Source organism: Trachurus trachurus, assembly GCF_905171665.1.
Source record: "Trachurus trachurus genome assembly, chromosome: 2".
Lineage (NCBI taxonomy): Eukaryota > Metazoa > Chordata > Actinopteri > Carangiformes > Carangidae > Trachurus > Trachurus trachurus.
Window position 1 is genome coordinate 1485582 of NC_139914.1, and position 14817 is coordinate 1500398.

The following is a 14817-nucleotide window of genomic DNA, read 5'->3' on the forward strand; positions in this document are numbered from 1 at the left end:
CATTCGCACGGCGACATCCTCCGCAATTATTACAAATTACCAGAGGTCCCCAGGTAAAACTAATCCCGTGCGAATAGGGCTTTAGTCATGTTTAAATTGAACAACAGTTTACCTGTCTGCAGCAGAGGATTGTTTTCCATCTTTAAAATCTATGAAGCCTTGTTTTGACCTGTCACTCTTGAGGGACACACAGCTGGACTCTGGGTTTTCTAGTTTCCTCCTGAAAGACACAGGATATAATCTGCACTGCACCCAGAACAAAGTGAAACAATAAAGTCCAGAACCACTGTCGTTGCTGTTCTGTCCTGTCAGCTGTGTTATCATCTGAACAGAGAAATGATTGTACATCCTCTCCAGAGTGGCTGTAGACAGACATTAAAAAAAACATCTTTAATAATGTTAGTAACAGCTTACTTCTTTGCAGCAGGGGGTTGCTCTCCATTAAAATCCATGAAGCCTTGTATTGAGCTGTCACTCTTGAGGGACACACAGCTGGGCTCAGGTTCACATCCAGCTCGCCTCCCATTAATCCTGTAAAAGAAAACCCACACATAGTGGAAATTATCTATTCAGTCTTCCACTGCACACAGAACACAGAATAAAAATCATTGAGAGTTTAGTTTGAAAGTTGAAGAAGGTCACTGAAGTTTGGCACAAGTCAGACATCGTGATCTGATGCAAATACAGGAAGGAGAGGGTTTTTGCATTATAGTCTTTACAGTTCATAAAACAATGGTCAGTTTAGAAGAGGAGAGGAAGAGTTCTGAGACTTAAAGGAGCATTATCGCAAATACAGCAGTAATAGCATAAAATAAGCTGACATATGCAAAAGATGGGTCGGGGGGAGCCATAACTAAATTTACAAAAAAAATCGCCAACAGTATAGTGTCCGTGGGGCAAATGCAGCATTTGTCTTTGTTATGATCCAAGCCGGCCCGGCGCTTGCTGCGTTAAAATGCACTCGGAACTCGCAAATCCGACCCCCGAACCGGACAAATATGCAACAGTAAATTGTAATGTAGCAGTGTCAGGCTGCTTACAGTCACTGAATCGCTGGTAGAACACTTTGTCTCCACGTCCCTGTGTCTTTCTTCAGCTGTCCTCTCAGCGTTATTAAGGAGGACGTGTCAGTTGTTGTTGTCATTGTTGTGGTTGTGCGCGACGTAGAGCTGCCGCTTCCACTAGCGAGTTTTCTTTTTCCCGCGATTGCACGTTCATTCAGCCTGGTGAGGGAGGAGGAGGGGGGAGGGAGAAGGAGGGGGGGAGGGGGGGACTAAACGAGGCTGCTCTCTCTCTCTGACAGCTGCCCACTTGTTTATATCTGATAAGCTCCGCCTGGCTCCATCTAGTGGCCGAATTTTGCGATAATACTCCTTTAATAAGGTTTTGAACTAAACAACAATAATTGAACAGTAACAGCTTACCTGTCTGCAGCAGAGGATTGTTTTCCATCTTTAAAATCTATGAAGCCTTGTTTTGAATGGTTACTCTTGAGGGACACACAGCTGGGCTCAGGTTCAATAGACTGGGGCTGGTGCTGCTGCTCTGGGCTTGAAAACAACACACACCAAGTTTTGAGTATGCATAATAATGCTCTGCAGTGATATAAGTCATGGACACTGATGTTCATCTAACCTTTGACCTCTGGTCTGGCTCTGGTGTTCCCAGCATGGAGGTGTTTTAGAAGACGGGTCTCCCTCCTCTGTGTCATCATACTGACCCATGCTGCTGAGTTCACATCCACATCAGTTCATACTCACTCACTCACTCACTTTGTAGCTTCACCTGCAGAGGAAACACACATCATTACCAGCTCACATGTCCATCATGTGTCTGCTGCACCTGCACTTATACTCTCAGTTCACTAGATGGAGCTGCAAGTGTGTGTGTGTGTGTGTGTGTGTGTGTGTGTGTGTGTGTGTGTGTGTGTGTGTGTGTGTGTGTGTGTGTGTGTGTGTGTGTGTGTTTGTAATAACGTATAAAACGCAGGAAGTCCGAGAGAGCAGGCAGCTGACTACCGTGATCAAAGTTTCCAAAGTTTAAAAACAAAAAGAAAAAAAAGATTATTCTTAGTAGAAGTACAGAGCTCAAGGTGACCACACAATCAGAATCACACACTAGTTTCACTCAGAGCCACGACAAATGTGAAACCTATTGATAAAGCTGCCTCCGGTCACCAACACACACATATCAACCCTGTGACCATCAACTCAATCTGCTTCTGCCATTATTTCATAGTTGAAAATAACAGCGAACACACAGACAACATGGCGGACACGTTTTGATTACACAACTGTACAGTTCTAGTTTTGACTCATTTATAGGAATATTATCTTAAAATAAAGAAAACAAATGTAAAACAAGTAGAATCGGGATGTTCGCGTTTCTACTGTTACTCGGTTAACGACAGTTATTGCTGAATAAAACATTAAAACAGTTAACATTACCTTAAGCGGAGAATATAACTGCGTCACACAGCTGCGTTGAAATCGAAACTAAAAAAGTCAGTTTCAAACGTCAGAGGAGGAGGAGGAGGAGTGTAAACGGACACTTCTCTAAACCTGTTATGTGATTGTCGGGGAGTTCACACTTGAACTTTCTCCTGTAGGCTAGTGACTCTAATTTGGTTGGTGAACTTCGATCATGCTTTATTGTTATAGTTTTATTTGCTTCGATCAAAACATGTAACAATCCTGCTATTACTATCCTGTGTTTTACTTTATTTGTTACTTATAATAAGCTATTAGGAGGAACTCTGATCATTCGTGGTTATCCTTTTCTTTTACAGCGCATGCATAGCTGACGAAATATTACTGATGCTCATAATCATTTTTCTGTCTCATCACTAGTAGATTAGTGCATGTTGATCTTATTAATAATAATTATGTCATTATTTTGGTTGCTTTTCCAAGATCTGCCTTTTTTTTTTTTTTTTTCTAATACTGTACTATTTATGTTATTAGAAAGTCTTTGTGTTGTCTGACTAGAGAGCGCCTGTAGCGGTGGTCTTCGTGCAGCAGGTGGCGCCGGTGAGACACTCTGGAGTTTCCGCTGCAGTTAAATCACCGTAGCAGAAGAAAAGAGGCTACTAACGATGGCAGCGGCTAACACGGAGCTTCGGGTGGACCACCTGCCCTCAGACCCGCTGCTGCACATCTTATCCTTCCTGGGCTTCAGGGACCTGGTCCAGTAAGTGTCCGACACACGCACTTTAACCCGGTTTCTGCAAAAAAGACAGAAAAACTGGTGTAAATGTAGAGAAGCTGCGGAACGGAAACAGGCTAACGGCTAACGGCTAACAACAACAACAACAACCTGCAGACACAGAAACAACACCAACACAGACTTAATGCACGTTTATTAATATATAATCATTAATATCCAGTCTTAATGTATATGCGAGTGAAGTTTCTGTATGTTAATAAAGTGAAGCTGAAGCTGTCAGCACCGAACAGCGGCTCGTTAGCTTAGCATGTAGCTTCTGTTTGTTGTCGTTGTTCTTATCTGATTAAAAGTGTCGTAATACTGTTAAACATCGGTTTATACGAACACGTAATGTATAAAGCAACTTATCATTAACTCACTTCATGATATTAATCGTATTTATCATGTTTTTTCATCCCATTATAAGTTATTCTTGTTATAACAAACTCTAATCTGATGGTTTTACCTTGGTGCTGCCATACTTTGAATCTGACAGCTTCTAATAACTGTACTGATTAAAATCTCACATAAAAACAAGCAAAATGGTTAATTAAATAAAGATGAATATAAGTTTATAGGATATATTTTTTCACTTTGATTCCCTTTGTTTATTTAATTATTATTTTAAGACATAAGACTGTTTACCCCACACATGGGAAATTTGGTTGTTACAGTAGCGTTGTACCATACAATGTATAAAACAAGTAGAAACATATTTATTTGTTTATTTGTACATGAGTCCTGATTAGTCTTCACCTTGTTGTTCCTCGGGTCCGTTTAAAGACAAACAACTTCAAATCACAACAATTCCTTGTGATTAGTACAATAATAGCATAAAGTGGGTAGAAGTTGCTCAAAATAAGATTTCTTTATGCATGACACCTTTCTTGAGTGTCCTTTTGAATCTTGTTTAATATATAAATATAAAAAACAAAGAGAGAGGTCATTCTGTACAGTTATTTAAACATATTTCACTGGTTTCCTCACATAATTCCACCTGAGACATTTTCTGTGCAGTATTTTCTACACTGTCTGTGATATTAGTGTTTTTACACAAGTAAAGGGTGTGAGTATTTCCTGCAGCCCTGCAGCTGTCACACATCACAGCTTCAGAGAGCATTATTACAAGTTAATTTACCTTTTCATTTTGAAATCAATAACTGCCTGTGTCTGTCTCCCTCTCCTCTGCAGCTGTAGTTACGCCAGCAGGAGGTTGAATGAACTCTCCAAACACAACCCGCTGTGGAAATACCTCTGCTCCAAACACTGGCTGCTGACAGAGTGAGTTTACAGTCAGGATGTAAAAACCAAACACATGGCTCACAACTCACTGTAACGTGGATTTATGTGTGTGTGTGCAGTGCGGACCGGCTGCAGAGCGGCGTGTCCTGGTACTGTCTCTTCAAACAGTACTACAGAGACCTGGGCCGCTACATCCAGTACTACCCGGTGCTGAAGCGAGCCTGGGAGCAGCTGAAGAGCTTCCTGCAGCAGAGGTGTCCTCGCATGATCGCATCGCTCAAAGGTGACGTCACCGCACAGAGTCAACTTCAACTATTAAAGAGTTAACTCAGCTCCATGTGTCCCTTTAACAACCAGCTCCAGAGTCCTAGTTCTGGTTAGATCACTGACTAGTAACTAGTTCCAGGGAGAATGGAGCGTCTCTTGGCTGAAAACCAACCTTGTAAGATCAGAGCCTCCGACCCGGTGTCCCAGCTCTCGTCTCCATGGCGACACCGCCACACAAACGTAACGCGCTAACCCGTAACCCGTAATCTCTTGTTGATGACAGATAAGACTACATATACAGCTCATATACAGCTCTGGAAAAAATAAAGAGACCACTCCAAAATGTTGTTAATAAACCAGCTTCTCTACATGTGGCAGCCATCGATTCCAGTGTCTATTGAACTCCAACACTGATCAGCTGATCACCTGAACTAAATCATATTAAATGAGGAAGAAAGATTATAAATAAATAAATAAAAAACACTGCTTCGATTAAAAATTGGGATTATTCCACCAATTTTGATTTCTAAACTCTTCTTTAGTTTAAAAAGTAGTGTTGTGTTATTTTAAAATGAATATGAGCTTGTTTTCTATGCATTATACAAGGTACAGTTGCCATTTTCTGCAAATAAATGCTCTAAATGACAATATTTTTATTTCCAATTTGGGAGAAATTTTGTCAGTAGGTTATAGAATAAAACAAAAGTGTTAATTTTACTCAAACACATAGCTATGAACAGTAAAACCAGAGGAACTGATCATTTTGAAGTGGTCTCTTCATTTTTTCCAGAGCTGTACACATGGTAACATGGTAGATGATAAATAACGTTTTCCACGGCTCCATGGATTGATTTCTCACCGGCTTCTTCATTGTTGGAAACAAACGCACATGGAGGAGAGGAGGGTTAGAGACACAGGAGGAGAGAATTCCTCTTTAATGAATTCAGTATAACCCATATTTGCAGTTCCTTTCGTCAAAGTCAAAGTCATCCCTGTTGTTTCTCCTCCTCTCCTGCAGAGGGCGCCACAGAGGTGGAGCTCAACGACATCGAGGCTCAGATCGGCTGCCGACTCCCTGACGACTACCGCTGCTCCTACCGCATCCACAACGGACAGAAGCTGGTCATCCCGGGGTCGGTGTCTGTCTCACTGAGTCGCCGCTGCTAACGCTGCTGGAGGTTAATCCTGTCTCACCACCACCACCTGTCTCTCTGTCTGTCTGTGTCCTCAGGCTGATGGGCAGCATGTCCCTGTCCAACCACTACCGGTCCGAGGTGCTGCTGGACGTGGAGACGGCGGCCGGCGGCTTCCAGCAGAGGAAGGGGATGAGGCGCTGTCTGCCGCTCACCTTCTGCTTCCACACCGGCCTCAGCCAGTACATGGCGCTGGAGCCGGCCGAGGGGCGCCGCATGTTCGAGAGCTTCTACCCCTGCCCCGTGCGTGACCTTTCAAAATAAAAGCACTTTAGCGGCATGCGTGCAACAACACAGGAAGTGAAACCGTTAGTGACTCCGCCCTGTTTTCTGTCTTTCAGGATCAGACGGCTCAGGATCCTTCAGCCATCGACATGTTCATCACAGGTGAGTTCATCCACCTGCGTGAGCTCAGATGACCTGAATGAACCGTGATTGTTCTCTTCTACGTAAATATGTTTTTAGAAACAGATAAAAATCCACATTGTTTAGTTCATGTTTTTGCCTCCTCAGGTCTTTGATTTTCTTCATGTTGAGGCTCAGATTGAGTCGTATCTTGTGTGTTTTCATCCTCGCAAATGTTGTTTTGTTTCGGTTCAAATTGAAAAAGTTGGACAGACGACGTGTTTGTTGCTGTAATGTAAAAAAAAAACGGGACCGTGGAATATGAGGGAAACTGTTTGACGTCACTGTCGATTACAATGGCAACCTGTGGGTGAAACTATCATTTCAAAATTTATAAAAGCGAAAACACCAAGAATTTATTCTGTATCACATTATTATTAAAACTGATACCAACATTAATCTTCTACAAGTCATCATAGTAGGGGGGCCGAAAATAATCGTTTCAAAGATGCATCGAGATTCTTAAGTGTACGATGCAGTTATGTCACATAATCAATTTTTAAATTCAAACAATTAATTAATTAACCACCAGCTCACGAGTCAGTTTTTGTGGGCTTTTTATGCATTAAAATAAAAAATATAAATAAAATTGAGGATGTGAAGCATCGAGAAGCATCATATAATCGAATCGTTGTGTGTAGGTTCCTGTTTCCTGGAGTGGTTCACCACCTACGTCCACAACGTCGTCACGGGAGAGTATCCAATCATCAGAGACCAGATCTTCAGGTAACACACACACACACACACACACACCTTAATGTCTCATGTCAGTTCCCTAGTGACAGTAAAGGTGTAACTGATCCGTGTGTGTGTGTGTTTCCGTGCAGGTATGTGCACGACAAAGGTTGCGTGGCGACCACCGACGACATCACCGTCTCTGTTTCTACCTCCTTCCTGCCAGAGCTTTCCTCCGTCCATCCTCCGCACTTCTTCTTCACCTACCGCATCAGGTACCCGTCTGTCTGTCTGTCTCCACGGTGACAGCAACACTTCTTCTTCTTCTTCCTCTTCCTCCTCCTCTTCTTCTTCCTCTTCTTCTGTGTTTTAATGGCCGCGCTCTCTCAGAATAGAGATGTCGAGCAGCGCGCCGCCTGAAGCCGCCTGTCAGCTCGACAGCCGCTACTGGAAGATCACCACGTCTGACGGGAACGTGGAGGAAGTCCAGGGCCCCGGCGTCGTCGGTACGTCGCTCGCACACGACCGCACAGCTCCACCGTGATTGGCCGAGACGATCCGCTGACTCCGTGTCTGTGTTTGTGTGCAGGGGAGTTCCCGGTGATGACGCCTGGAAAGGTGCACGAGTACTCGAGCTGCACCACCTTCTCCACGCCCTCGGAGTACATGGAGGGACACTACACCTTCCACAGACTGGGTAACACACACACACACACACACACACACACTGCTGGAGACGTGGGACGAGTTCTGATTCAGTTTGTTTCTGCTGCAGCGAATAAAGAGGAAGTTTTCCACGTGGCCATCCCTCGCTTCCACATGGTGTGCCCCCCCTTCAGAGAGCCGGTGGTCCGAACGGTAACGACACACACTCACACTCAGAAACAAGTTTTTCTGTCGCTGCTTTTATTCTCTGCAGGTCGTCAGACAAACACAAAGCTGATTATTATTACAATGTTATTAAAGTTAAATCCAGTAAATCCAGTAGCAGCTCCAGGATTTAATTTAATGTAGAACAAAGAGTAAACTCATCTCCACTGGTTCTGTTGTTCCTGTTTAACAGAGTTGGAACAGAAGGAAAGAGTCAGATCCACAGCAGCATCATTTACAGCTTTAATCAGCAACGATTCAACTTCTAATAAATAAATGTTTGTATCTAGGCTCCGTCTCTTTCCTTGGCTCAGTCACAGTTCTCAACGTCAGACCGGGTCAGGTCTTAATTTGAACTGTATCAGGAGTAAAGCAGCTTAGAAAGGGCTCAAACAGGCGATCGTGGGCTTTGAGAGGTTTTGTTCATTCACAAGAACTTCTAACTGAGACCTGGAGGCTTTTATTTGCCCGGTCCAGAACAGGAGACCAGAGTCTGTTTCCACAAAACATTCCGCCAGCTCATAATAACTGTCTTTAGACCCTTTAATCAGATTGAAATCTTGGTTAAACCCAACAAACTGGTCCTAGAAACACTGATGGAACCAGAACGAGTCCGGTTCAGGTTTATTTCACAGTTTATTTCAAGCTGATAAAAAAAAAAGTAAAATAAAGAAAAGTTATTCAGTCCTACTCCTACGTTCACGTAAAATAAAACACTGTTGCTGCAGCTCTTAGCCTGACCCCTGCTCCTTTCTGTTCCCGGTGGCGTCTAACTCCTGCAGCAGAAGGCGTCGACCAGTTTCACGCCTCGGCTCGACGACCACGACGACGACGGCGAGTACTGTGACGGAGACGGCGACGACTTCGGCGACCTGAGAGGAATCAACATGGCCGCCCTGGAGGGGGCGTGGTGCCCTCGCCACATCTGACCTTTGACCCCCGACTCCTCCTCCACACACACACACACACTACAGTGTTAGCGGCTGATTGGCGGCACGCAGCAGCAGGGGATTCTGGGACGGAGCCATATAAGGGACACGATCACGTCGACTTCCAGCTGCCAATCAAACTCTTAGATTTTCTTCTTCTGGTGTTTAAACGTCGTGAAGGACGAGACGCTGCGGCTTTAAGGACGAGACTCAACCGCGATGGCGCTTTTTCTTTTCTTTTTTCTTCTTCTTTTTAAACGCCCGGTTTCGACCAATCAGGAGCGAGCTGTTGCCGGGGATCTAGAAATGAACTTTTAGCGACTTTTCCCACTGCAGGAACGCCACGCCGCGATGTTCAGCTGCTGTGGGCGGAGCCAGAAGCTCGGCTCTTTCTGATTGGCTCATGACACAGGAGCCGTCGTCTGCGGCAACGAGCCAAATCTATGTTTTTTCTCTCCTGGCTCCGCCCACAGCAGCGCATCGCTCCACCCGACCGCCGCCGGTCTGGAGCTGGAGACGACGACGAGTTTAAAAAGACGAATCTGTTCAGAATCGATCGAGAAAAAAAAAAGTGAATAATTATTTAAAAAGCAGAAAAACGATGTAACGACGATGGAACAGGTTCAGTTTTCAGTTTGTTTCAGTTTGAGTCTCCACGGGCGAAGTCGGTTCCTGCAGTGGAGGAAAAAAAGGCCGAACGACGCGTTGTTTTTTTTCTTGCTGTTAGTCATGAATCATGTGTCGTCGGGTGAAAAATCAGGAACAAACTTTATTGAGCAGCACATCGAATGCTTTCTTTATTTCTTTGTTTTGTTTGTTTTTGTTTTGGAAGCCCCTCCCCCCTCCTCTTCCTCCTCCTCCTCCTCTTCCTCCTCCTCCTCCTCCTCCCCCTCCTCCCCCGTCAGGACGTGATGTGATTTGCGGGTTTGTTTTTGTATGTTTTTTGGCTAAATAAATGAGAAATGGCTCGTGGCTGCAGCACCGACTGTGTCCTGTCGTCTCCTCAGGAAACACAGGTAAACACACACACACAGACACACACACCTGATACAGCACCATCATCAGTGTTGTGTTGTGTTGCCATGGAGACGCCCCCGTATCCGTATCAGGATGTGAAAGAAGCAGGGAACAAACGTCACGTCGTCAGGTTTTATTTAATGTTTTAGAAAGAAAATACAAAAGACACCGAGATTAAGAAGAAGGTTTTGTTTCCTCCTCCTCCTCCTCCTACACTCATTCATCCTCCTCCTCTTCCTCCTCCTCCTCCTCCTCCATCATCATCATCACCCTCCCTGATCTCCTCCGTCTCCTCCCCGACCTCGTCTCCTTCCTCTCTTCTCCCTCCTCTTCCTCCTCGTTCTCCTCTGCCTCTTCATCCTCCCCTCCTCTCCTCCCTCCTCCTCCTCCTGCTCCTCCTCCCTCCTCCTCCCCCTCTCCCTCCTCCCGGGCGCTGCAGCGGCTGCAGTGCCTCCTGAAGCCTCCCAGGTAGTGGGACCTGAAGCAGCAGAAGGGGCAGGCGAAGCGTCCGGGCCGGTGAGCCGCGCTGACGTGCTGCTGCAGCCGGCTGGGCAGGAAGAAGCAGCGCTGGCAGTCCTTACAGCGGTACGGACGCTCCACGTCGTGGCTGCGCACCACGTGGCTGATGGCGAAACCTGCAGCAACACACACACATACACACACAGGTACAGGTGTCACTCAACCAGCAAATTAAACACCTGCTTAGGGACATTTTTATACTAGTAGTGGGGCAGATAAGCTCATATATGGAAGGAATTGTGCGTTTTAATGACTAAAGCATGAAACTTTCAGCATTTCATCTACATACCCCAAGGTTTAATTTCAGACGTGGAACCACTTTGGTGGCTGACCTTTAGGGGTCTTTAGGGGTCTTTTTCCACATTATTCCCCATTGGAAACCTATGAAAATCTGGGAAGTAAATCATTACCAATACATTTCTTCACCATTGTGTTTAGGAAGGTGTGTAATATCATGTAATAAAATGTTGAAATTCAACTCCAGTGAGAAACCCCCTAAAAAACTACTCAAAGTTGGGGTACCCGTGCAGATTTTACGAAAATTCCGTGATGTTAAATTTGGCCTTAAATATCTTGTGAGGGGTCAAACTAGGGGTTTTTCATGATTCTGAGTTGATCGCAAACATTAGTTTTTCAGCCAAAACACTCCTTGGTGGAAAAAAACAGCCACACCCACTTTTCCTGCTCATCGGAACCCCCCCCCCCCCCACCACCACCAATAGAATGTATTGCAGAGAAGCCATTCCTTAGCATTACAGAGGTTGTGTTACATAATACTACTAAATACTCAATAATATAACTTATATTCTGTAGCCTTTACTTCCCAGATTTTCATAGGTTTCCAATGGGGAATAATGTGGAAAAAGACCCCTAAAGACCCCTAAAGGTCAGCCACCAAAGTGGTTCCACGTCTGAAATTAAACCTTGGGGTATGTAGATGAAATGCTGAAAGTTTCATGCTTTAGTCATTAAAACGCACAATTATTTTGCTTATCTGCCCCACTATAGGAGCAAATGTGGCCCCTAACTTCAAATTTTAAAAGTGCAAGCAGAAAATTTCAGGGTGCAACCTGATAAATACTTTGATGCTGATCCTCTAAATCAGGATTTTCCTCTGTTCACCAGGGTTACCAGTGTTGAAATGACTGATTGCATGTAGCAAGTAGGTGGAAAATGAACTTGCATTGTCTCAAATGCCTCCGTTTAAAGGCCGACTGGAGCCCTGGCCCCACACCACCACTAGGGGGCCCCAAAGAGCAATTAGAGTTTTTCCTCAGTCGCTTTGGTGCTTTTCAATTAGTACAAACTGCAAAACCTAGTGGATAACCTGCAAAAGTGTTTTGTTGCTCAAAATGAATTGTTCATCCCTCAAAAGCAAGTAATACTTAGTATTCATGTCAGTGTCGTCAAAATGAGAAGTCCTGACGCCATCGTTTATGAACAAGATAGTTAAATGTCGTGTTTTCATTATGACAGTTTATTCTCCAAGTGTTTTCCAAAGCAAAAAAGTCAGGTCTGGGTGACACTACCTGAAAATGTTCAACACACGCTATGAGATAATAACACAACGTTACCAGACAGAGTTGTTTTAGAGGGAAATACAGAGACTGCTTGATGAAAAACTGTCCCTGAAGGCAACGCGCATCAGCGGTTTTGCATGAATTTCCCTCTAAAACAACTCTGTCTGGTAACGTTGTGTTATTATCTCATAGCGTGGTGAATGTGCAGGTCACAACTTGTCCACCAGAGCGTTGTGGAGTTGTTGGATTGTGTATTTGATGAGTTTGATGAGGGAAACCAAGAAATCCCATGAGCCTCCGTAGCGTAACTCTGAGCAGCTCACGGCTCTGCTCCGCCGATCTCAAAACAACATGCACCGATAATTAAAGGTAACGAACCGACTGCTATGACTGTAGGGATTATGGCAATGGGCCAATTTGACAAAATGTTGAACTATCCCTGAACTATTTATAAATAAAGTTCCATAGTACAATAGTTTCCATACTTTTGTAGGAACCCTGATCTGCTCATTCTTCATATTCAACCTTTAAAACCAAAAATGAAAAAGCAGATGATGTGTTTGCAGCAGATGCATCGTCCATTGGTTTATTTTATTAGTTTTTTCATTCAGTAAATGGTCAATAATGGTTATTATTGGCCTCATCGATAACGTGTGTGTCGTGGTCGTTACCTTTGAGTTTGGTCTTCCAGCCACAGATGAGGCAGACGAAGCGGTTGGAGACGAAGCGCACCACCTTGGCCGTCGCTGCCATCTCCTCCTTCAGCAGCGCTCCGCTCAGCCCGGTCACCACCTCGCCCGCCGCCATGTCCTCGCTGTCCGCCGCTGCCACCGCCGCCGCCGCCGCCCTTCTCCCATGCTGCTGTTGCCATGGCGCCGCGGCGTCCCGTCTGACGGCCTGCGAGGCCAAGGCTTTGGGGATGTCGTGCTTCTTCACCACGTGGTTGATGCCCGGAGCTTTCAGCTTGTTCCTCCAGCCGCAGATGAGGCAGCGGTACCCGGCGCCGTCGAACACCAGGACGCTGTCGTCTCCTTCCTCCTCCTCCTCGCCGCCGTCGGGTTTCGCTGGCTCCGCCGCCTGTGGAGCGACGCCATCGTCTCCATTTCCCTCTCCTCCTCCTTCCTCCTCTCCCTCCTCAGCATCACTCCTCTTTCTCTTCGGTGCATCCTCACTCGCTTCCTCTCCTGCTTTCTCCTCCCCATCTCCCTCCTCTCCTGCTTTCTCCTCCTCCTCCCCCTCCTCCCCCGCCTTCTCCTTCTCTCCTCCATCACTCCCATCATCCCCCGCCTCCCCCGCTCCTCCTCCTCCTCCTCCTCCCCCCTCCCTCTCATCCATGCAGTGTTTGGAGATGACGTGCTTGTAGAGCTTGGTGAAGTCCCGGCTGGTGTAGAAGCAGTTGGAGCAGTGGAACAGCCGCGCCGTGCTCTGGTACATCAGGATGTTGCCGAGGCGACCGAACGACACGGCGTCCAGGCGGGCCGGGTGGGAGGCGGCCAGGTGGGACAGCTGGTGGGCGTGGCTCTTGGAGAAGTGGCCACAGTGGGGGCACTGCAGGTGAGCCGCCACGCCACCGCCCACCTCGCCACGAGTCTGAACGATGACCGACATCAGAGCTGCTGCAGGAAAACTGGAATCACAGAAGCATCAGGGTTTATAACACTAATGTAAATGTGCTTTAGAATAGATAGTAAATACAAAGGAATAAGTAAAGACAATTAAAAACAATAAAAGCAATAAAATAAAAGTGTCACCATGCTACTGGGTATTAAAAGCCATCCTAAATAAATAGGTTTTTAGTTGAGATTTGAAGAAAAAAAGGGTTATTTTAATTATTATTATTAAAATCAGTGCTAGTTAAAATTGACACAAAATAAAGGCAAGGCAGCTTTATTTATATAGCACATTTCATGCCAAGGGGCAACTCCATGTGCTTTACATGAAAACAAAACATTTAACAGTAACTAGAAATGGAAAAAAAGATAAAAGCATACCGTTTTTTTTAAAGAATTCAAATAAAACCCCAAATAGTAAAAATTGGAAACATGATTAAACATACAATTAAAAGCAAGAAAAAAGAGTAAAGGAAAATACAGGAAAAAGTGACAAAACAAGTATTTTAGCTATTTTCAATGGAGGATAGGATAGATTCAATCAATACTAATATTGTATTCATTATGCTATGTAATAAAACCATATTTTTTAATTGATTGTGTGTATTTACATATAATTAACACAATTGGCCATTAAAGTCAATGTGTTGGCAGACTTGGTTGCACTATATAATATATAATAAATGTATAATAAAAACATTTTTCATGTTTATCTGATATTTAATTAAATTAATTGAAAAACTGCTGATGGAGAATCATCTGTAGCAGCAACAGATAACGGATCGATGTCTGTTTCTCCATCACCAGACTTCATTTAATTCATCGCAGTTTTTCTAAATAAGTGTAAATAACAGAACCACTGAGGCTCCTGGCGGACTCGGACTCATCTGTGAAGTTAATTCACTGTTTAACTCGTTATTCGGGGTTCGACCCGAGACCGGAACCGAGACATTTTAACGGTAAAAGGTTAAATAAAGGGAAACTTACGGAGTTAGCAGCTAACAGGCTAGCTGCGCTGTAGCGGCCGTTTGGACCGTTGTTTTCCTCCCTCCGAACCGGACTGAGCCTCCGCTCCGATACCGACGGCAGGTTCAACCCCGGGAGGAAAAACCCGAACCGGTTTAAATGTTTTTGTTTGTGTTTTTGTTTCCACCGCAGCAGCTTCAGCGTGCCGCGACGCTGCAGCACACTTCCGTGTTTACATCCGGCGCAGCCAATCAGCGCGCTTCCGCTGCCTGAGCACCGACCAATCACAATCGTCCTTTTAAACCAAGACTAATACTCATTAATTCAGCATTAAAAATCGTTAAAATGAGTCATTAATAGCAGATTCCAGTCCTATTGGTGAAGTTTATTTCATTTTGAT

The 14817-nt window shown here is 44.8% G+C and overlaps 2 protein-coding genes and 1 long non-coding RNA gene across 3 annotated transcripts; 1 reads left to right on the forward strand and 2 right to left on the reverse strand.

Annotated features, from left to right (window-relative positions):
- Positions 1 to 1528: 1528 nt before the first annotated feature.
- LOC311001097 lies at positions 1529 to 2497 on the reverse strand. Its single transcript, XR_014596135.1, has 3 exons — positions 2448 to 2497; positions 1636 to 1785; positions 1529 to 1550 (listed from the first exon to the last, which is right to left on the reverse strand). It is a non-coding gene; the product is annotated as an uncharacterized lncRNA (long non-coding RNA).
- A 490-nt stretch (positions 2498 to 2987) lies between these two features.
- Positions 2988 to 9766, forward strand: fbxo3 (F-box protein 3). Its single transcript, XM_083985527.1, has 12 exons — positions 2988 to 3189; positions 4396 to 4485; positions 4566 to 4729; positions 5732 to 5846; positions 5945 to 6149; positions 6248 to 6293; positions 6953 to 7037; positions 7139 to 7261; positions 7377 to 7492; positions 7576 to 7683; positions 7762 to 7844; positions 8639 to 9766. The coding sequence occupies exons 1-12, from the start codon at positions 3095 to 3097 to the stop codon at positions 8783 to 8785; spliced, it is 1377 nt and encodes a 458-aa protein (XP_083841653.1). The 5' UTR covers positions 2988 to 3094; the 3' UTR covers positions 8786 to 9766.
- Positions 9767 to 9998: 232 nt separating this feature from the next.
- Positions 9999 to 14715, reverse strand: LOC310997667 (uncharacterized protein). Its single transcript, XM_083987449.1, has 3 exons — positions 14439 to 14715; positions 12513 to 13468; positions 9999 to 10437 (listed from the first exon to the last, which is right to left on the reverse strand). The coding sequence occupies exons 2-3, from the start codon at positions 13447 to 13449 to the stop codon at positions 10019 to 10021; spliced, it is 1356 nt and encodes a 451-aa protein (XP_083843575.1). The 5' UTR covers positions 13450 to 13468; positions 14439 to 14715; the 3' UTR covers positions 9999 to 10018.
- Positions 14716 to 14817: the final 102 nt, after the last annotated feature.